The following is a 21,653-nucleotide window of genomic DNA, read 5'->3' on the forward strand; positions in this document are numbered from 1 at the left end:
AGGAGAAATAGAAAAATATGGACAGCATAAACTTAATAAGATGACTAGAACAGAAATAATGTGCAGTTTGTTATGCTTTTACATTCAGCTATTTAGAGAAACAATTAGGTCAAATTACTGTTCTCTATTTTAAACCATAGATTTATGTTTCTATCTTCAGTCATAATGTCTTCCTGGTCAAGTTTTCACAAAATTATGTAACAGTTCATAGTTCACTTAGACTTAAATTATCTTATTCTATTATCTAAACACTGAAGCTCTCATACCATATACAAAAACAACCAAAGAAATTTTAAATGTAATTAAAATTTAAACATAAATTTCAAATGAACATTAACTGATAAGAATGACATTATTCTGCAGATACAAAATGGCTATTTTCAACATGGAATGGTATGACATCATTCTATTGAATTGAGAATACCTAAATTACCCTTTGCTTCACAATGACTTAACTCACTATAACATTGTATATTTCTGCTACTGTGAAATGCTCATTCAATGAAGGTCGTTTGGCCTTCACTTGGTACTAATGTACAAACTTCATTTCTGTTATTTTCTTATTTGTCCACAACAATTAAAATAGTACAATTTTGTGCCAAAGCAATCATAAACACAGATATAAATGCAGGCACTGAAATTTTGTGGCAGTACTCCTTTACAAGGCATCCATTCACATGATCCAGAAATAATTTTATTAATTTGTGTATATTGCCATAAAAATGAAAGAACACATTTTAAATTCCCATAGGACTCAGATAACATATCCATGAACTCCACTGTCTGAAATGCAAACTTGAGAATCAGACTTTCATACAGTAGTCACTGAAAAAACTATAAAGATAAAAATAATAGAAGATAAAGGATAATATAAAAATACCTTATGCTCACTTAAGCAATACATATACTAAAATCGGAACAATACAGAGATTAGCATGGCCCCTATACAAAGATGGCATGTAAATTCGTGACACATTCCATACTTTTAATTTCAGTTTTGCAAGATGAAAAAGTTCTGGAGAACTGTTTCACAGTGTGACTGAACTATACACTTAAAAATGGTTGAGGTAGTAAATTTTGTGTTTTATGTATTTTTTACCACATACACACACACACGCACACAAATAAGTAGATGTATTAACTTGATCTAGGAAATAGTTATCTGTGTGAATACATATGTAAAAATTCGTTGAGCTGTACACTTAAGATTTTTAAACCTTGCTGAATATATGTTATGAGTTAAAGTGGATTTAATGAAAAAATTTATATATAAAACTGAAAAAAATTCATCTATTCTCATCTGGCTTGGCTCCTCTATTAGTACCATCATCATTAATAAAAAGTTTGTATGTTTAGAAATATATAGAAAGACACCTCAGATTACAGATGAGTTATATTCACTAGAGCATTTTTAAAGTAAATTTTTAAATGTTTCTGTAAAATAATCCATTTTAAATACAAATATCAGGCTTGTGCACACCCAATTTCTGTGTGGCTCTGTGAACTGCAGTTTAGGGGTCTTTCTTTTTTTAAGCTAGACTCTAAAAAGAAGAAAAAATTAAGAATAGCATTATAGCTGTTATTAAACTTTATTTTGATATTTATAAATGATGTCCAGTAAAGATAAATCATAAGGGCATTATTCATTAGAAACATAAATTATGTTCTTTAACATAAGGATGCTGTGGAAACAATACAGCGATGTTTGACTAGAAAAAGAACTTCCTCTGTGTCTTACCTTGAATTTCATGTCCACAAAGTAGTCTGTAATGATCTTGGCATTTTTCCTCGATTCCTTCATACAACTCATGTTAGATGGCTTTATAAATATGACATAGGGCTTCAGTTCATGGGTTCGAGCCACTTGAATTCCCTATGCAGAAAAAATAAGTACACATTTAAAAACAGAAGACCTAATTTCCTAGAGTCAATGTGAATGTTCTCAAAATTTAAAAAACTAGAAATCAGCAATTATTTTTAGCCAGAGAATATTTCCATGTGCCCCAAGTTCTCAAATCTAAAAAACATTTTAAAAATTAAAAGATGGGGTTCTAGAATCAAATTAAGTTCAAATCATGATTCTGTTTTACTGGCATGACTCCTTTATTGAAATCTTAGAATAGGATTCTATACATGATCTCTTAAGACAAAGGCAAAGACAGATTGTCAAGGCAGATCAGCTGTTTCACCCTCACTTCCCTTCCCTCTTGCCACGGATACTACTGACATCTTCACACTGACCACCAGTAAGAACAAATCTATTGTCCCCTTATTCTCTTTAGAACATAAAGTATAGTTTTAAATGACTACAGAAAACGCAAAGAAAATACAAGAATCATAAAAATTGGGCCTACACATTGTGTGTTCTTTATCTTAACTTGCTCACTCCTGCTCCATTCCACATATGGTCCTGGGGAGGTGGCTATAGATATGACAACATAGGAACCTCTCTTCCTTGTGTAAAGCCAATATCTTATCCCCTCTATAGGAAGTTACCTTGATGCCTTTGTGACCAAGGTCAACACAGGATTCTAAGTTTTCTTTACGGCTACCTGCTCATTGATCCCTCATGTAAGATCCTGGCCCTTAGATATGAGTAGTGTCTTATCCTTAACAGGCTAACAGAATAAAGTGTCTCAGCTACAACCTACAGCATGTGCACAAAACGGATGGCATGCATTCATTACTTTGGGGAGATGGGAACATTCCACCACAGACCCACCTGAGGCTCTAAGTCCATGACACAGATCTTCCCTTCATCAAGGACTGCTTGAACAGCATCCACACTGGTGCCATACAGGTGGCCTTTGTACTCACCATACTCGAGCATCCTATAAGAGTGAAATGAAGAAAACAAGAACTCTTTCTACAAATAAAATATTATTTATAAAATATTATTAGTAGTAACATGAAGGTAAACTCTAACAGCATAGAATAAAATATGTGGACTTTACTAGCACAAAAAGGAGTAGTAGATATTTGACAGGAGAAAAAAATATTAGGAGAGCTAGGACTTATGACTTCTCCAAATTCTCTAAAATGTGCTACTCAATTCTGCCCCCTCTTATAATCCAATAATTGGTGTACTGTACATCGACTTACAATTTCTTGCTTAATTCTTCAGAAACAAAAAGAAATTACCTCAGAAGCTTTGGACAAAGCATAAAAATAGAGAATCTATTTTGAATGTAAAACAACCATAGGCAAGAATCAGATTCTGAACGTCTAGCTTACCTGTGGCTATACATGAGGCTTTCAAATGTTTCCTTTGACACATAATGATATTCACGTCCATCCATTTCATAACTCTTTTTGGAACGAGTCGTATCTATTAAAAAAGAGAATTTTTAAAAAGGTCTTTGAACCTTCAAAATTCACTACCAATACGCATTTGGATAAAAAAAAAAGTCTAATCAAAATAAATAAGTGAATATATAAATAGATAAATAAAATTCTAGAACCAATTCCTCCCCACATCTAGCTCGGACTTGCTGTACCCAGGGAGCCTGCAGGTAGGAAAGGAAGTAAGATTCACTTTGTTTCTTCCCTTTCAAGGCATTTCTACTGCTCTTCCTCCAGCTTTATAACTCTCCAAGGGTGGAGTGCAGAGAGAGAAGACAGGAAACAGAGCAGAACAATTCTTACTTAACTGATGCTGGTTGCTATTGTCTCCTTTTAAACTTGGCAGATGTTTAAATCTGGTTCTTTCTCTCTTAGAGGAGCTTGAATTGATAAGAAAGTGGAAGTTATCATATCAAAATCAGTTAATCTATAAACCTTTATTAAGTGATCATGGCTTGGACAAGAATGTATTAGGTATTAGGCCAGGATAGGGATGCCCCAAGGGAACACCTGCTCTTTACAACAGGTACTAGTGAATTATGCATGAGCCCTAAGATGCCTAAAGGCCCCCAGGCAGCAATACCAGCAATATCTTATGCTTAGATAGGTGCCTTTTCCAAGCTCTCATTTCATCCTTCACACTCCTAGCTAGATGAAATTTTATTGCCTATACTTTACTGATAAGTAACTGACAATTTTAGAGAGTAAGTAACTTGTTCACATACATAAGACGAATGAAAAGCAAAGTTGAAAACAAGAACCTAGGTGTTATGACTCCTCCTAGACTAATGTTTTCTATTACACCAGATTGTCTCCAATATGAAATGGAGAAAGCCAATGACAAGCTGCAGTCTCTTCCCGATGTATTAACATCCAAGTGAGATAGTGATTAGTTTTAGGGATCTTCAAAAAGGAAAAATTGGTAGAGTCTGGATTCGATCTGCTTCTTTGATATGACCATTTTGATAATAGATTCTTCAACTTAAATACCACCTAGTATAGAATGTAGGAGTTAATCAAATCTGTATAAGTGATTCATTGTCTGTTCATCCATTTATTCAACTAATATGTATTGAATGCCTATGTTCCAGCTATCAGGTTAGATTCTCAAAACACAAAGATGAATAAGACACAGTTCCAACTCTATATCCGATATGTGCTGCAAAACTAATTCCTTAATCTGAATTACAATAAATTCTTCTTCATAAAAATTGTGTATCTGCATTCGATAAAGTTTAAAGATGAAATAGATCAACACCTGATGATATCAACACATGGAAATGACCAAGTAGGAGCCTGAAATAGGACTTAAATGGTAAAAGGCATTATGGACATTCAAGGGACTCAAAAAGCAAATGTCATCTGGAGGTCATTTCTTTTTTCTTTATTCAAGCCTCTCTTTAGATCCTAAGACTTCCTACAATTATGCCACTTTTATAGCTTTGTACTGAAAAAAAAAAATTCTAGTAAAACATTATGGTTCTCAGATGATAGTAAATTATGTTAATATAAACCTAAGATGATCCCTTCTCCTCAGCTTCTATTGGACTATATTTCATACAGTATGTTAAAGTCTGTGAATTGGTACATAACCCAAGGTATTGATTTTAAGCTTAAATGTATCCACTCAATTTAAGAAGCAAAATATGGACAATACTTTCTCTCACTTTGCATGATGGCTCTCCATTCTCCTTACAATTGTTTATATTCTGTGGGCATTTTATTTTCCTCCAGATTATTGAAAAATGATGATTTCTTTCTTAGTTTTTGTTTTTGAAGTTAATGCCCATTCTTACATAGGTAAACAGTACTTGGACAGCACAGCCTATGGCTGTGATTATAAAACAACTTTTTTTTTGTCTTCAACTGCCCTTCTTTAGAGCAAGACTTTCCCCTGTTCTTAGATGAAAGCCTAGCCCTTCCCATGACCCTTCTGATTACTCCTTTAAAAATAATGTCCACCACCATTCATGCGACAAAACTCAGTCTCAACTGAATAATTAAAATTCCATTCCCATGTAATAATCAAAGGTATGAATTTTATATATATTTTAGGCTTCTCCTCCCCACATCTAGCTCGGACTTGCTGTACCCAGGGAGCCTGCAGGTAGGAAAGGAAGTAAGATTCACTTTGTTTCTTCCCTTTCAAGGCATTTCTACTGCTCTTCCTCCAGCTTTATAACTCTCCAAGGGTGGAGTGCAGAGAGAGCAGACAGGAAACAGAGCAGAACAATTCTTACTTAACTGATGCTGGTTGCTATTGTCTCCTTTTAAACTTGGCAGATGTTTAAATCTGGTTCTTTCTCTCTTAGAGGATGTTTGGGTTATTTTGCAACCCCTACCACCATCATACCACCACCGCTGAGTATCTTAAAAACACCTCTATTCCAGCTAGTCATTTGTGATTTCTCCCATGCCCTGAGGTATTTGGGGGTCCCCTTATGGCCTCTTTCTGCTGAGACTTCTTCTTGGGCAGGACTAAGACAGCCCCAGGCTTACTTCCTCCCACATTACCAACCCAGATCTTATCCCTGGGAAACATCACTTTTGCTGTGACAGACTCTAAAAGGGCAGCTACTTTCCAAACTATAGCCATTGGTCACTTCCTCTAAGCTCTTATCCTTTAGACTTTTTTAGGTATGATTCGATACCCAAACTGCAGGGAGCCCATATTAAACTCTTTAAATGGTTCCCCTAAGTGCCTCTGACTTGCCTTGAGGTGAAGGGGAACCACCCACACTCACAAGCTCTTCCCGCCAGTATGGTATAATCATACTTACAGACTTACATGACATTATTTGTGCATATATTAACATTTTTAAATAAAAAAACAAATAAGAGCCAAGCACAGTGCTGGGAAAATAGTAAGTACCGAATAAATGTTAGCTATTGTTGCTAAATAATAGTTTTCCCAAAGAGTCATCTATATGATCATTAAGAAATGAAAACAAGACAAAGTCATCTTTTAAAAGCCTAGCTACCTCCATGTCAGTAAATCAATTCCCTCTATTAAAATAAATATAGTTAGGAATATTAAGAACTATCCCTTTTGTCTTATATTTTCACAACAAAAATGGAATGGCTTAGTTAACTGAGATCGGGACATCTGCAGAGGCAAAGTTTTACCAAAACATAAACTGCTATGAAAAAAACTTAAACATACGTGGCACAGCACTTTGAAAATGGTTAGGATTGAGTTCAATAAGTTGTCTTCTCAGTTCATTTACTCCAACACCAGAAGGTCCTAAACACAAAAAGTCACATACAGAAACCATTAGATGTAGATAAAATATAATTATGTGGTGAAAGTATCATTTCAGCCCTTCTATTGAAGAAACTTGAGAGCAAATGTTTTTAGGGAAATTAAATAACTTCTCTTCTCCCGAATTGGAACAACCCCAGAAAACTCTTGGGAACTTTTCTGGTCACCCATGAAGTAACTCACACTTCTTCAACATTCAGAAATGAGATGGGGAACTGCAGGAGCCCATCGCCCCAGCAAAATTCATCTTATGTTGGACCCTGTGAGAATTCTCCGGCCTCATTTCAGATCATCTGAAACAATTTGCCTTTTCTCGTCAAATGAAGTTTCTATCATGTCACAACCCAGAAATCAGGCTCCACGATAATAGGCCCTATGACTTACAGAAATCAGGGGCACATTTCCTGACAGGTGGTTGAATCAACACCCCACGTATAACTGGAGGCAGGGCTGATTTCCTGGACATAGGAGCCTGTGCAGTTACATAGGGCCTATGGTTTAATGTTCTTCTTTTACCACATTGATATTCTTAGTAATTTTTTAATGAGAGGCCTTTGCATTTTTATTTTGCCTTGTGACCTGCAAATTTTGTAGTTGATCCAGGCTGTAAAGCATGTTGTTCTGTTCTACGGGGGCCTGCCTTAATCACAAACGCAGTGCACAGAGGAGATGGCAATAAGACGTGGGTTACTACTGCACAGGGACCCGCTTTGTGGAGATCCTGGTCCCAGAGCCAGTCACCCTGGCACTACGTCTCCCTGTTCTTTAGCACCGAAGAGAGAGTCCAGAAGACTACTGACACTTTTCTAAAAGATGTGGTTACGAAATTCTTAGAAACATTGATCTTGAGGATATTTTTTTTTTCTAATACAGATGAATGATCCGGTCAGGGAGAACACTCATCAATGCTTATATGACAAATTCTAAAGAGGAAAAAAAAATCTGTTATAACCCCATCACAATACAACTTATACAAATTCAAATACACCAGGGCATATCACATTCAATTGTAGATGAAAAAGCATGATACAACGAAGTTTTATTTATGAACACACACATCTTTTTTTAAGATGTGTTTATATGGCAGTTCATAAAAGAGTTCTGCTTTTACAACTACTCCCAATGCAAGACTATGAAATCGAGAACTTTGCTATCATGAGACGAGACACCGCCCGCCCTGACGTACCCACGAGCACTATGAGGCGGTGCTTGTCTGAAGGCCGTCGCTGGTACCTCATCACCTCCTCATAAGGGGTGCCCACCGCACTGCAGCAGCTGTTGGCGCACCACGCACCGGCGCGCACCTGGCTGAGGTGAGATTTCCTGCGACAAAGGCGCATGCTGCGGCGGAAGCCAGCTGGCGAGGGGGGAATCACACAGAACATAAGATCCAGGGCAAGAAAGATTACATCCCACTTTAAACCTGATGGAGCATGCAGTGACTGAGATTTGAAAGTGTTAGGTAACGAGGTCATGGCTGTCTGACAGTAGAAGGTAAGAAGCAATATGAAAGAGAAATAACGAAATGCACCACCGTATGTTACCTCTAAGTGATACTCAGTGCCCACTCTGTGCCAGGCATTGTACCAAGTGCGAGTCATAGAGTGGTCAACTAAACCAAGCCCATTTCCTCATGAAATTTATATTGCATGGAGGAGGAGAGAGAAAAATCCACAATAAAAATAAGTGTTTAAAAGAAGGAGCAGCGGCTAGAGAGTTGACGGGATGCTTCTTCAGGTAGCTGGTTCAGTTATGTGTCTGAAAAGTTGACTGTGGAGCAGGTATCTGAATGAAGTCATAGAGCCGGCTAACGAGCATCTGTGGGGAAGAGCAGCCCAGGCTGAGGCGACAGCAACTGCAGAGATGCAGAGAAAGGGTCACGCTTGGAGTGCGTGAAGAAGAGTGCAGAGGTCTGTGTGGCTGCGAGAAGTGAGCGGTAGGGACAGAAAGAGGAAATGGGGTTGGAGAGGAAGCTGGGAGGTCGCACGGGGCCTCGGGGCCTCCGCTAACTGTTGGATTGTGGTGAAAGTGGGATGGGCAGTCACTGGGCAGTCAGAGATGGGTGTGACATGATTCGATTTATGTCTCTGAAGAATTCCTCTGGTTGCTGTGGGGAGGAGAGTAGTGTAGGCTCAGGTGAGAATAGTGAGGAAGCTACTGCAGTGTCCTAGATGAGGAGGAACAGTGGCTCGGCCCAGGCTTATTACTCACATTTTCCAGATGGAAACACTAAGACATAGGCAGGTTAGGTGGCTGCTCACCACTACGTGGTAGAGCTGTACATTCTAGTTGTGATTTCCAAACTCCTAGAATCTTGCTTCATCTGCCTCCCAAATGCGGGGATTTCTGGTATTTTTGAAGCTGTCCCCAGATCTTCTCAGCAGATACAGCGAGGGACATGTGTATATATAAGACACATATACACACAAACGCACACGCTTACATCTAAATTTATATTTATCTATGTTGAAAAGCATGAGTTTACACCATTACCCACAATGCCAGTTCAACACTACAGAATTTATTCTAGCCCCATCCCCTTCCTTCTCTCTCTCTATAACTCCTTCTCTAACAGTGAGAAAACTGGCTTTTATTATCCTCAATACATTAGTTATTGTATCAACCAAGAATACCAGTGCCGGTGGGGACAAGCATTGTCAGCAGCCTGGCAGAAAGTGTCAGAGCCCAAGCTGGGTGAGGAGGGAGGGCGTTTTTGTAGAGGTCGTGAGGTGTCAGGGCCCAAGTGATGGCAGCTTTCCTCCTCACTTTACTCTGGCTCTGGCAACCTGCGCCAGGCTGCCATCGTCCCTGCAGAGATGCTCTCCTTATCCCTCTCAGGCTCTGATGCCCCGCCCCGCGCTGCTTCTTCCCCATCTTTGTGCAGACGCCTACCCTGTCCAGCCTACTTAGTGGATTCAGAGCTGAATTATTCTGGAATGGATGCAGAAAGGTGGCTCCATGCTTTTAAAGAATTCTACTGCTGATTCCAACGTGCTCTCAGGCCTGGGAACCAACATTCTACTTTACAGACCCTGAAGCCCTGCTGTTCTCCCACTGTCTCCTGGAGGAGGAAGCCCAGCCTGGTTTTAAGTGAGTGGTGCCCGGCCCTTCAGAAAGCTCTGCTCAGTTGACAGATTATGAAAATATAGCCATAAAAACTAAGTTTAGTAGTCAGAAAATTGGTCTCTTTAGAGTAAAAGAAATGTGTTATGGAATAATCTGGAAGAAAACAAAAGATCTATGTTTGATGAATAATTAAGAAATGTTCAGTGGAAACCAGATGAATTACAATAAATGATCACTGTCTCAGAATATATCGATACCCCAAATAATAAAGGGAAACTAGAACAAGGAACAAGTTGGGAAATATCCATCAGCAAAAGAAGCTTTCAGAATAGAGTCAGGCTGGTATGAATATAACTTAGCAAGTTATTAATCATCACCTACCAATAAAGAACTTCTGATCACAGCCTACAAATTCTCCCTTGTCTGGAACACAGAGAATGGCAGGAACAGAGTATGTGGGAAAGAAGGAAAAGTTTACTTAGAACAGATGTATGAAATTCTCTTCAAGTCTTCGGTGACACTCTTTCAGTAGATGGCAGCACAGCTGAATTTGCCTTGAGTGGCTTATTGAAGAATATCTTAAGCACTTTCTATCCTATCACATGCACCAAACTATATAGAGACACTCTTCAGAATTCTAGCAATACACTGAATATATTCTGTGTATTGTATAGCATTGTTGAGAACAAAAACCTATTTAGGCTTGTTTAAAGTCATAAGAAAGATATTGGGTCATTGTAAAAACATAAAAATATACACTCTTTTTAAATGCCCAAAGAAAACTGATTTAAAAAAAAAAAAAAGGAACAGATAAACTGGATTTGGCTTTAATTTATAAATATGGATTTCTGCAGGTCTTATAATTAAATTAATCCCTTATAAAATGTTTCATTCTGTATAAAACTAGTATTTGCTCTACAGATGCCAATTGATTTTGACTGTCCAGGAATTTGAGAGACAAAAGTGAGGAAGACTGTGTCCAGTGGCTCTAAAACATCCCATCTCTGTTTTAATTGGGGTCTCAGAAAAATTATTATAAACTCCAGGAAAAAAATGTTATGAAAATGTCATTTTCAAATTACTTTTCATTAATATATGTTCCTTTTCACTTATAAAACTCTGTTCTGATGATTGAAATAATATATAAAGAGCATTTATTAATAGAATAAACTGACATCTAATTTTTTTTCTTAAACATTGGGTTTTTGAAAACACATTTTAAAATATAAAGAAAGCATATCAATATCCATTCCATCTTCTGGTAAGTAAATACATTTTCCTAATTGAAATATGTCAATAAGTTTAAGAGGAAATGTTTACTTAGGGACATATTAATTAAGCTTAATTACTTTACTTATTTTAAAATATTTTCTATGAAATTAAATATTTCATCACTGATTTAACCCTTAAAAAATCATATTTTATCTTAAAATTTATTCTGTCAAGTATTTACTTTGAGGCACTGAATGAAAGATCTTAAACACAGCTCTATTCGGCTTACCCAGGAAGCCAAACAATTACCTTCTGAAAGTTCCTCTGGATATTTGGATTAGTGCAAAAAAAAAAAAAAAAAGAAGACATGAAACGTTAAGCCTTTGCGAAGATCAAGTCCACCATCAAATAAAGACAAATGACAAAAGCAAGAAGGGGTCATGTCGCCCTTAGAGAAAGCTGTGACTTCGGTGAAACTTGGCAAGGCAAATGAACAACATACAACTGGGCGTCCAGAAACTCATTTAACCTGACTCTGCTGCTCAAGGGACAGTAACTTTTTCTATAAGTTTCTCATGTAGACTCGTCCTGAAGGCTTTTTATCCATGAAGACTCCTCTCTACCTCCCACTAAATGAGGCTTGAAAGAGAAAAACTATAGAAAGGCAATTGATTCCGGTCTCCTCTCTTTCTCTCCGGGAGGCTCTATTGTTTCAGTTCTGTGAAGTGGATGGGGTGGGTAAGGGCACCGGAGCAGGCGTCACAGCAGCCTCTGGCCTGAGTGTCCTGATTCCTTACCCCTCCCAGGGTCCATGCACACATTCCCATCTCCAGCTGGCCCCCTGAAGACAAGAGGAACTGAACAGAAACCTTTCTTTGTATATGATAAGAGAAACAGAGAAATTGCCTTAATTGAACTGGGGATAATATGCCACAGCAATTATAGATTGATGAAATGGAGAAAATGAGGAAACATACACTTGGGAGTGAATACTGTAACATGACCCAGTTTTTCAAAAATATTCTGTGGGATTTATGTTGTTACTAATGATGTCAACATTATTTTGAGGGAAAGATACTTGATAACACTGTGTGACATCAATAATAATAAATAACATTTTAAAGAAAAAGAAAATAGTTGATTCAGTATTCACACATCATTTTCCAGCTAATTTGCTATAAATATAGAGTAGACAGAATGTATGGAATAAATTATTCAGTAATTGCATGGTGATATCTTTATTCTGTTCAAATGTCTCTCTCCACGACGACTGTCTCCCAAACCACCAGACTTTTCATGTTACATCTTGTGAAAACTTACATCATCATTGTATATTAAAGAACTACTCATATATATTTGTAATGAGTTTTGTTCAGCAGGAAATTCAAAACATTGTGCAGGATGGTATCATATACTACAGGACATCTAATATCCCTGATTGCCACCAATTAAAGGCTGGTAGTGCCCCTAATCAATATGACAACCAAAAAATGTCTTTGGAGTTCCAAAATGGTATAATAGTTAAGGTGAAATTTGCAATATCTCACAACTATTCTGTTGATGTATTTAAACCATTATTGTATCACATCCCTAAAAAGTGTGTTTAAATTTTTTTTAATTTATACCAAATTTATACCAAAATTTGAAATGTATACATTTTTAAATCAGTATCAAATACTCCTGGTTTACTTACCAGATTCAAATGTTTCTTCATCTATGGTTTTCCGTGGAGGCAAAAAAACAAAAAGTGTCATTATATTTCTGTCCATACTGAGTCTGTAATTTAACAGTCTCATTCCCTGACCCTATGCTTTTGCATACACACCAATCTTAAAATTTGTCTCTATGGCATATATGTCTCTATGGCATATATAAACCTTAAATGAGATGCATGGTATTAAGCCATTGGGCCATGATGACAAGCAGAGGGTGCTACAGGAGCTTAAAATAAATGCATAATGAAATAGAAGAGAGAGAATAAATTAAATAAAAAAGGCTCAAAGGGAAGGGAAAGGTGGAAAGTCACGGAAGCTCCTGAAGACTGTTGGACATTGTATGGCTTTGCTGCTAGAGGGCCTGCAGGTGTGGAAGGGAGGTGCCCTGCCACAAGATTTGGGGGTCCATAAGCCAGGGAAGTGTGGCAAGGAGAGTGAGTATATGAATGCTTTGACTGGGTAGGCTTGTTTAGGTGGCTGGAAAAGATTCAATATAAACCAACATATCATCAGTTAAAACAATTCTTGTTAGCATTTTAAAGAGATATTAAGGATTAAGAAACTAGAATTCACATAGAGAGCAACTTGAAATATATAGCAACATTACCAATGCACTCATCCTTGGATCAGGCAATGCTGCATCTAAGGTATACTCATACATGAGTGAAATGATAAATTTATAAAGCTATTAATTGTAGCATTGATTATCATAAAAAAGATTGGACATAACTCAAACATCCACTAATAAGTGATTGTGTAAGTACATAATACCTTATTTAGCCAATAAGCATTTTTTAAAAAATGAGAAGTCTCTTTATGTATTTAGATGGAATCATCTTCAAGATATATAATGTTAAGTAAAAAAACCAGGAACAGAACAGTTTGTTTAGTGTACTATCAAAGGGTATGTGTATTTTGTTTTTTTAAAAAAAAGGTGAAGATGAGGGTAGGAGAGAGGAAAAGAATATACATCATGGCTTTTATCTATACAGAATATGTCTGAGAGTATTTATGCCTCAAGAAAGAAAACTGAATAAGGCAACAGGGAAAAAGAGGAACTTTTTACTGAATATAGTTTTGTAGTTTCTAATTTGAAATATATAAATGTATTGTGTAATAAAAATTTTAATTCAAATTATAGAAAAGAAATGACTATTACTGCAAGTTTTTTAAAAACAGAATGTGTACTGGGAAAAATAAATATAACATCAGCATTATTCTGTAGTTATTCTGGGAAATATATGTGAATCTTTGAAATATCCACTATTTAAAGATTTCGTATTATTCTTTAGTTTCTAAAAACTAGATTAGCTCTTTGTTAAAAATAAGACAACAGTCCCAAAATAGAGTCACTTATGCTAAGCCCCACATCACCAAACTTAGACTTAATTTAATTAATTTTGGTCTCTTCTACCTGAAGAGATCTTTTCCTAAAGGAAAGTGATCTTGTCACAACCAAGCAGATTTTTGCTGTTCCCACTCCCTTCTGCCTATAAACGCCTTTCATTTTGTACAGCTCCTCAGAGTTCCTTTTTATCTGGTTGATGAGATGCTGCCTGATTCATGAATCATTGAATAAAGCCAACAATAAGATCTTTAAAAGTTCCTTGGTTGAATTTTGTTTTTTAGTGCCATAAAGCCAAGACAAATTCACCTATCAGACCAAAGCCTGTCCAACTGGTGTCCCAACAAAACCTAGTGATTCTTGAGCCAGTCTTAGTTCTATACCTAAATAGGAAAAATGTTTTCCCAATTTACAAAAAAATTTAAGTATAGAAATGTACAAAGTTCATGTTGCTACTATTTATCTATACTAGAATCTACCAGAAGATGGCATCAGACAATAACAAAACACATAGTTTGCTTTTTAAAAATTTGGTATCTCAGTATTTTATATTTCACAGAGAGCATGGGGGTTTGCAAATGTTCCACCTGAATGTTACTGAATGTAACACCTGAATGTTACTTAAGAGTTGCTGTGATCATTTCCAAGATACCGCTTTCTAGAAGGCTGCTTTGGAGCCTGGAGACACTCCCACAGCTGTGCTTCCCTTCCAAGTGTCAGAACCACAGAAAAAGGATAGGGTGGCGGAATTTACACATTGCTTCCAGAGGAGAGGTTTGTGGCCCCTTTGGCCAACTCTGTCTCAGAGGCTGCATAGCTGAGGTGCTTCCTATTTCTTCTGATGGTAAATCTATCAAGAGGAAATGTTACCTGCTTCCACACATTTCTCATCAATCTTCATGTCATCTTCTATAAAAGAACATAGAAAGAGGAAAAAAAGGATTTAAAATGTGTTAGCATCACAAACAAAATTCCCTAGGCATAGATTTAAAATTCAATAAAATTTGGACCATCTTATAATAATGTTATCCTTACAACTATTGCTCACTCGGAGAGATAAAAAGGACTCTAGTGCATTAAATAAAAATATACAATATGAGACACTATATAAGATAAAATGGGTGGAACTTAAAACGCATAGGCTTTTGATTGTTGGACAAATTAATTTACCTCTAAGCCTCAGTTTTATATCTCTAAATGGGGATGGTAATAATACATACAGTATAAGGTAGAAAAAGTGAGATAATGCATGAAAAGCTCAGGCGCATGGTAAGTGCTCGATAAATGTTAACTATTTTTATCTCTAGCTTGGGCATATATAAGAGAATAAAAGAAGCTAACTTTTAAAACTATTCATCCCAATACTCAAAAACCCTTTCATCATGACCCAAGGCCAACTTTAAAGGTTACTGTCCACTTCTCTGCTTCACATGTCTTATACTCCCATCAGAGTAGACGTTATTGGTTCTTCCTCTGTGCTGTTGCTTATGCTGCTCCTTTTGCCTATAATGCTTCAAGGTCTATCTCAAAAACTAGTCAAAAATGAATATCCCTGTCATGAACTGAATAACATTTTCTTCCTACAACTTTGAACTCTCCGCTACTGCATATCTATGGTATCTTGTAATATAATCATCTGGGTGTTTGCCTTATTTACCCTCCTAGACAGTTCCTTGAAAGCAAAAACTGTCTTATTAATTTTCACATACTTTACAGAGTTTAGTACAGTGTCCTGCACACAGTAGGTACATGATAAATTATTTCTTAAATTGAATTAAATTTTCCTTTTAATATCAAAATAATTTATTTGAATATATATTCTGAAAAGATCTTTTTCTTTTAGCTCTGTACATCTTGTGCCTAGCACAGTGACCAGAACTTCCTGGGTGATGAATAAATAGTAGTTGAATAAATAATTCTTACACAAGTTCCAAAAGTGCAAAATTATAGTCTGCAAATAAGCTATAATATCAGAAAGTAGTACTTACCACTACCTCCTAAACGAGCCTATCATTAATGTTTTTAAATAAAATATAAAAATTTTTATGAAATAATATTGTTTTACAGAAGTAGGGACACAGATAAACATGTAATATAGCTGAGATTTTCAACATTGTCATGCAATTCTTTATATTCATTTAGAGGTTATTTTCCAGATCAGTAATTTATAACAACAGTGGATTCATTAGTTCCTAAGACATAACTAGAGGTCTATCTTTTGTTTGTTTGTTTGTTTGTTTGTTTGTTTGTTTTAAGGCAAACAAAAGCTACAATTTTCATTCCTGTTTTACAGAGGCCAGGAGTGATTCTCCAGTGATTTTTCAAACTTGTAATTCTGGGATCTAAAAGAGCCATTGATTTTGCTCTCTCAAAATCAACAATTCTGCACTATTGGCTAGAGTGGCTATTACAGACTGATTTGCGTCCCCCATCCGACCCACCCCGCTTCCAGGTTCATATGTTGAAGGCCTAAGCCCATTGGAGATGGGCCTTTAAGAGGGTAATTAAGGTTAAGTGAGCTCTTGACTTTGGAGCTTTAATCCAAAAAAGACTGGTGGCCTTATAAAAAGAAGAGAAATCACCAAATCTGTCTCTCTTGATCTTTTCTTCTCTCTGCACATTCACAGAGGGGAGGCCACATGAGCACACAGGGGAAAGTGGCCATCTGCAAGCCAGGAAGAGGACCTCACCAGAAACCAGCCCTGCCAGAGCCTTGATCCTGAACTTCTAGCCTCTGGAACTGTGAGAAAATAAATAAATATCTGTTGTTTAAGCCATCCAATCTGGGATATCTTGTATGGCAGCCAGAGCATATTAAGACAGTGGGGCTTGTTACCACCAAGACCGCAGAGACTCAGCCCTCTACCTCCTTCCCTGTCCAGTATCAGGGATGGAATGGGGCTGGTGGCTAAAAGGGCTGCTCTTCTCTCTTTTTCCACCCCCTCTCTGGGCAGATGGCATCTTTCTTGCTCGCTTTTGTGAGTGTGCGTGTTTGACATCATAATGAGTCATCTGGGTGTCTGTGTTTGGAGAAGGGGAGAGGTGATCATTGGGGGTCCCATTTGCCCTTGAGATAGAAGCTGCAATCCAGACTATACTGCTTGCAACTACTAACAATGTTCGTATCTCTTTTGTACCTCAATCTTTTCATCCATAAAATGGTGACAATCACAATTTCTTCACAGGGTTATTTTTAAGACAGTGTGTATAAAGCAGTTGACACGAAAAGGTAGATCAGTTTCACAACTTTGAGTTCTTACCATGTGCTGTGTTAGACTCTGGAAATGCACACTGCGAATGTTAGTTCTCTTTTGCTTTATTCCTCTCGGTGTCAGGACAGTTACACTGGGAGTGTGTTCCTGTGACTGACATTTTTTACAAATTAGAGTATTTGTAATTAGCACATTCCTAGGTTATATATGAAGAGCTTAATAAATAGCTGAATTGAATCGATAGAAAAGAATGACAGGAAATTTCTAGGAGACTTTGGGGATGAAGGTTTTTTCCAAATACTATTTCTTACCTTCTTCCATGGAAATCACTGGGTACAGACAAATGATTGAAGCAGAAAAAGAACGGGTGGGGAATCACATATATTAGTCTATGCTCGGTTTTTCAGATTAACTTACTTACAATAAGAAAAGAAAAGTGCCAAAATTATACTAATTAGTGTTCTTGTGCTTACTCTCTAGAAATTTATTTAAAAATTTAATAACAAAATGGTAAGTGAATATCCTACAGAAACTAATATATTTATAAGCCTTGCTGGAAATGAGGATCTACTTTCTTCTGGTAAATCCTACTCGTTTCCATCCCATTAAGCTATAAAAGTTTGCATTCTACTCCCTTCTGAATTAATATGCTGAGTTCAGCATATTTTAGGAACTCCTATCTCGACTGGAAGAAAGGAAGGAAAGAAGGAAGAAAGAAGAAAAAAAAAAGAAAAGGAAAAGAGGGATGATAAGTATAAGTGCATCTTCAGTAAATAATTTTTTAATAACCATCTGCAAACTAACATAGACTTGGAATTTTTCAATAACCCTTGATTAATAAAAATGCCTAAACTCTCTGGACTCAGAGATTTTTTTTTCCCCCTTAAGGTAACATTTAAGCAGAATAGGAAGATGCAAAATAATATTTATTACAGAATCATCTATCGCAGTTAAAAAGAAAAGAAATGAACTTCTAGTTTAGAAAATGCTCGTGCTCCATCCCTGTGAGGGATGACCATTTAAGTCAGTGGCTCCAACCCTGGAATTCCTGGACTTAGAAATTTGTGACAATAATAGCAATATCTGCAAGCTAATTACAAGATGGACTTTTCAAAAACTCTAATATAAATTGCACTTAGGTTACATGAGCAAATTAAATATCAACCAGTGGTCATACTAGTTATCAGATACTGATTAGAAGCTTATTAGCATTTCCATGTGCCTTTGAGAAATGAAATAGAAAAATGAATTAAAGAAGTATTTCAATCTGGTTTGGTAAACTTTTTCAAAACACAAGGAAAATAACTAAAATATTACTATGAAGAGTATACATTAAAAATGTTTCTGATAAAAAGTTGTTAAAAATACAGATAACAAGTGATATTGCAACTGTTACTGTAAACACGTAAAATATGTTTTCACAACCGGAAGGCAATATGAAAATATTGCCAGTGTCAAGAATTATAAGAGTGTTTTCTTCTTTCAAAAATATATCTACAGTTGTCATCTTTTCAAGAGAAAGAGAAAAGAAAAAATAATTTTTGGCTTAAGAGAAATGAGAAATAAAGCGAGTGAGGACTTGCTGTGGGCAGACCTGTGACACTGATACTGTTGTCTACTCTAGTGACCCTCTCCTGCCTCCTCGGGTCCATTCCCTTCATCAGCTTTCCAGGGGCCTGCCTGAGGTCCATTTCTGAAGGGCCTTCCTTACTCGGTGGATGCCAGCTGAGCTCCTCAGCACTCTTTATTAAGGCAGGAAGGGAGTTCACAAGCATTGCCACTACAGCTCCCTTTACTAACCATTCCCCCCACTGCCGTTTGAATAATACTGTCTAGCAAACAAACTATGTCCATTAACTAATAATTCAGTCCTATGTTTATTCATCAAAGGCACACACAGCTGTTAGTCAGAGCTTCTGAACAGTGTGAAATTTAACCCCTCTAAAGAGAACCCAGATGAATTCTTCTATGAAGCTATGCAGCCTTGCTTGACAGAATGTGTATGTATTTGTTAGCTGTAGAGATCTCATAGGACTTCAAGCTGGTGAGTGATCACTGAAGGTGTCACCAACACAAGATCATGTGCATTTTCATAAACTGAAAACTCTTCTAAATCCAAAGGGATGAATGTCTATAGTAGGATTTCAGATGGCTGCTAGGTTATTTGGGGCAGTAGGGACACTTAAAGATTCTTTCTGGGACAGGAAGCCAGCCCTGGGAGAGAAGGAACCAGTTTCCCCATGATGCACGTGCTGGGTTTGAGGTAGCAGCACACTCACAGGTGGTTGATTTGAGGTGGGTGTGAGGCTGGTACGGTTGAGACCACCAGAACTCACGTTGCTTCCTAGGCAAAAAGAAATACACTGTGAGGAAAAAAAAAATCAACCTAGATGAATGAAGCCAGGTGAAAGAGATCTAGGACAGAATTTTCCTAGAATTCTAGGACAGAATTTTCCTAGAATTCTGATGCCTCCAACCCAAGTGAAAAAAAGGTTTCTTCTCCAAACACATTGTCAAATACATTCTCTAAATACACAGCCTTTCTTATTTTTTTCTGCCTCCTGGGTTATTGTCAGAAACACACTGACTTGAGAGTGGAAATCTGGCCCATGACCACCGGTTCATGGGCCACAGACTTCGGGAGAGGAGCCGTGGTAAGCTGCCCCTCCAGCACGCTACCCTGCTTCAGCTGGGCTCAGAATTTTCACAGCATGTTCTGGATCCCCTCCCAAGCTTTGGATGCCCTCTACAGTTTCCTGAGAACCACGTGAATTTCATCTCCTATTGTTTTTTATTTGTGTGCTAATCCAATAAATTTGCCATTTCCGTGTGCTTCTTGCAAGATCCCCACCAGAGCCTGCCTCCTCACCACTTTCTGCCCTGGCTAATCTCATTAGGCCTTTAGCAGCCTGTTTGTGTCCTCAGCCCCCAAAGCTCAGGTCCTCCCTTATCCTCTGTACTTTAATCCCTGTAAGACGCTGTCCACCACCCGCCCCTCCCTGAAGCCCTTTCACACACACCCTGGAACTCGAAGTAAACCAGCAAAATCTCTCAGACCTCAGCCTCTACCTTGAGTGAGCCCTTCACATTCTAGTTCTAATCAAAACCCGGGTGTCCTGAGGCCACTGCTTTCCCTGCCCCTTCCAGGATAAGGCTCTTTGCTCTCCCACTCCCAGTGGGTGCTGGTAAAGCGGCTCTGGGGGCCGGGGAGCCCTATGCGTAGCTTTTGCTGATTTCCCTAGTGTCAGTACTCTCATTGTGGCTGATTTCAAGCTGCCACCGTGACCTCACTGACTGTGGATGTGAGAAGCACACAGTGGGCTCTGTTAGCGTATTCCAGCATCCCACATTCAGGGCCTTCTTCCCACTGGTCTGGAGGTGAGGTCTTTGTCCTTGTTCCTCATGGCCATCTACAGACCATTCTCCCTCTTCCCTAGAAGTCCCCGGCTGTGACTACCATTGCCCCCACTCTTCTGCTAGCCAGTCCCAGATGACTCCTGCTCACTCTCTCTCTCTCCACACTGCTCTGTCACAATTCTCGATGATTTTATTAGGCATACAAATGCCCCTTCTAACACCCTGGCCTCTTGGTTCGATCTCCTCTCTTCCAATGACCTTCCCCTCATGCTACCTGAGCCGTTGCTTCTCACTGTTGTGCCCTAGACCTTTCCAGAAATAATAGCTGCAATCTCTCCATACTTCCAATTCCCAGCATCCTTTTCTTTTACTGGCACCTACCTTTCCAACCCCCCAAATCTGTTGACCCCACAGAATTTATAATCCATTGATTTTATTCCATTTCCACTGATCCTTACCTCTTCACCTCCCCGCTTAATGGCTTAAATGTCATGTTCCTTCAAAACAGTCACTCCCTTGGCTTTTCCTTGATTTATTGTTAAATCCAACTCTCTTTCAAATCTTGACCTGCCCCCAAGGAATCTGACCAAAATCATTTCAAATTTATCACTTTTAACCTTAAGGGGGACCCTAATACTGATCCTACTGTATTTACCTAATGCATTTGCTCTCCAGTTCTAGAAACTCTTCAAGCTTTCTCCTCTCTCCTTCCCAGTACCTCCTTACCCACGCTTACTCTCAGCTTATGACACTGCTTCCTATTTCCCTGAGAAAATAAGAATAGTTGAAAGAGAACTTACACAAGCTCCACCATGCCCCTCACCCTCAGCCTCAACTATGCCACATACTCTGGATTCCCAGCTTTACCATCACTGTAGACCAGCGGTCCCCAACCTTCGTGGCACCAGGCACTGGTTCTCCTATGAGAATCTAATGCCTGATGATCTGAGGTGGAGCTGAGGCGGTGATGCTGGCACTGGGAGCGGCTGCAAATAGAGATGAAGCTTCGCTTGCTCGCCTGCTGCTCACCTCCTGCTGTGTGGCCCATTTTCTAAAAGGCCGCTGACCGGTACTGGTCCGCAGCCCGAGGTTTGGGGGTCCCTGCTGTAGGTGAACTGTTTATGATCCTATATAAGGCCAAC

General features: G+C 38.1%; 1 protein-coding gene and 1 non-coding gene across 2 annotated transcripts in view; one reads left to right on the top strand and one right to left on the bottom strand.

Annotated features, from left to right (window-relative positions):
- MPP4 (MAGUK p55 scaffold protein 4) overlaps positions 1 to 21,653 on the bottom strand; it is a 39,725-nt gene that overhangs the window by 532 nt on the left and 17,540 nt on the right. The window contains exons 11-20 of the mRNA XM_039844460.1: positions 19,434 to 19,498; positions 17,466 to 17,483; positions 14,813 to 14,851; positions 11,192 to 11,206; positions 10,052 to 10,093; positions 7,791 to 7,961; positions 6,506 to 6,586; positions 3,235 to 3,328; positions 2,723 to 2,831; positions 1,739 to 1,873 (exon numbers count right to left, since the gene is read on the bottom strand). Coding sequence (XP_039700394.1) covers positions 1,739 to 1,873; positions 2,723 to 2,831; positions 3,235 to 3,328; positions 6,506 to 6,586; positions 7,791 to 7,961; positions 10,052 to 10,093; positions 11,192 to 11,206; positions 14,813 to 14,851; positions 17,466 to 17,483; positions 19,434 to 19,498 — 769 coding nt within the window. The remainder of the gene's footprint in view (positions 1 to 1,738; positions 1,874 to 2,722; positions 2,832 to 3,234; positions 3,329 to 6,505; positions 6,587 to 7,790; positions 7,962 to 10,051; positions 10,094 to 11,191; positions 11,207 to 14,812; positions 14,852 to 17,465; positions 17,484 to 19,433; positions 19,499 to 21,653) is intronic.
- On the top strand, positions 882 to 987 carry LOC120587910 (U6 spliceosomal RNA). The gene has a single exon (XR_005649097.1). It is a non-coding gene; the product is annotated as a U6 spliceosomal RNA (small nuclear RNA).

This window comes from Pteropus medius, unplaced genomic scaffold (genome assembly GCF_902729225.1).
Source record: "Pteropus medius unplaced genomic scaffold, Ma_sr-lr_union100, whole genome shotgun sequence".
Lineage (NCBI taxonomy): Eukaryota > Metazoa > Chordata > Mammalia > Chiroptera > Pteropodidae > Pteropus > Pteropus medius.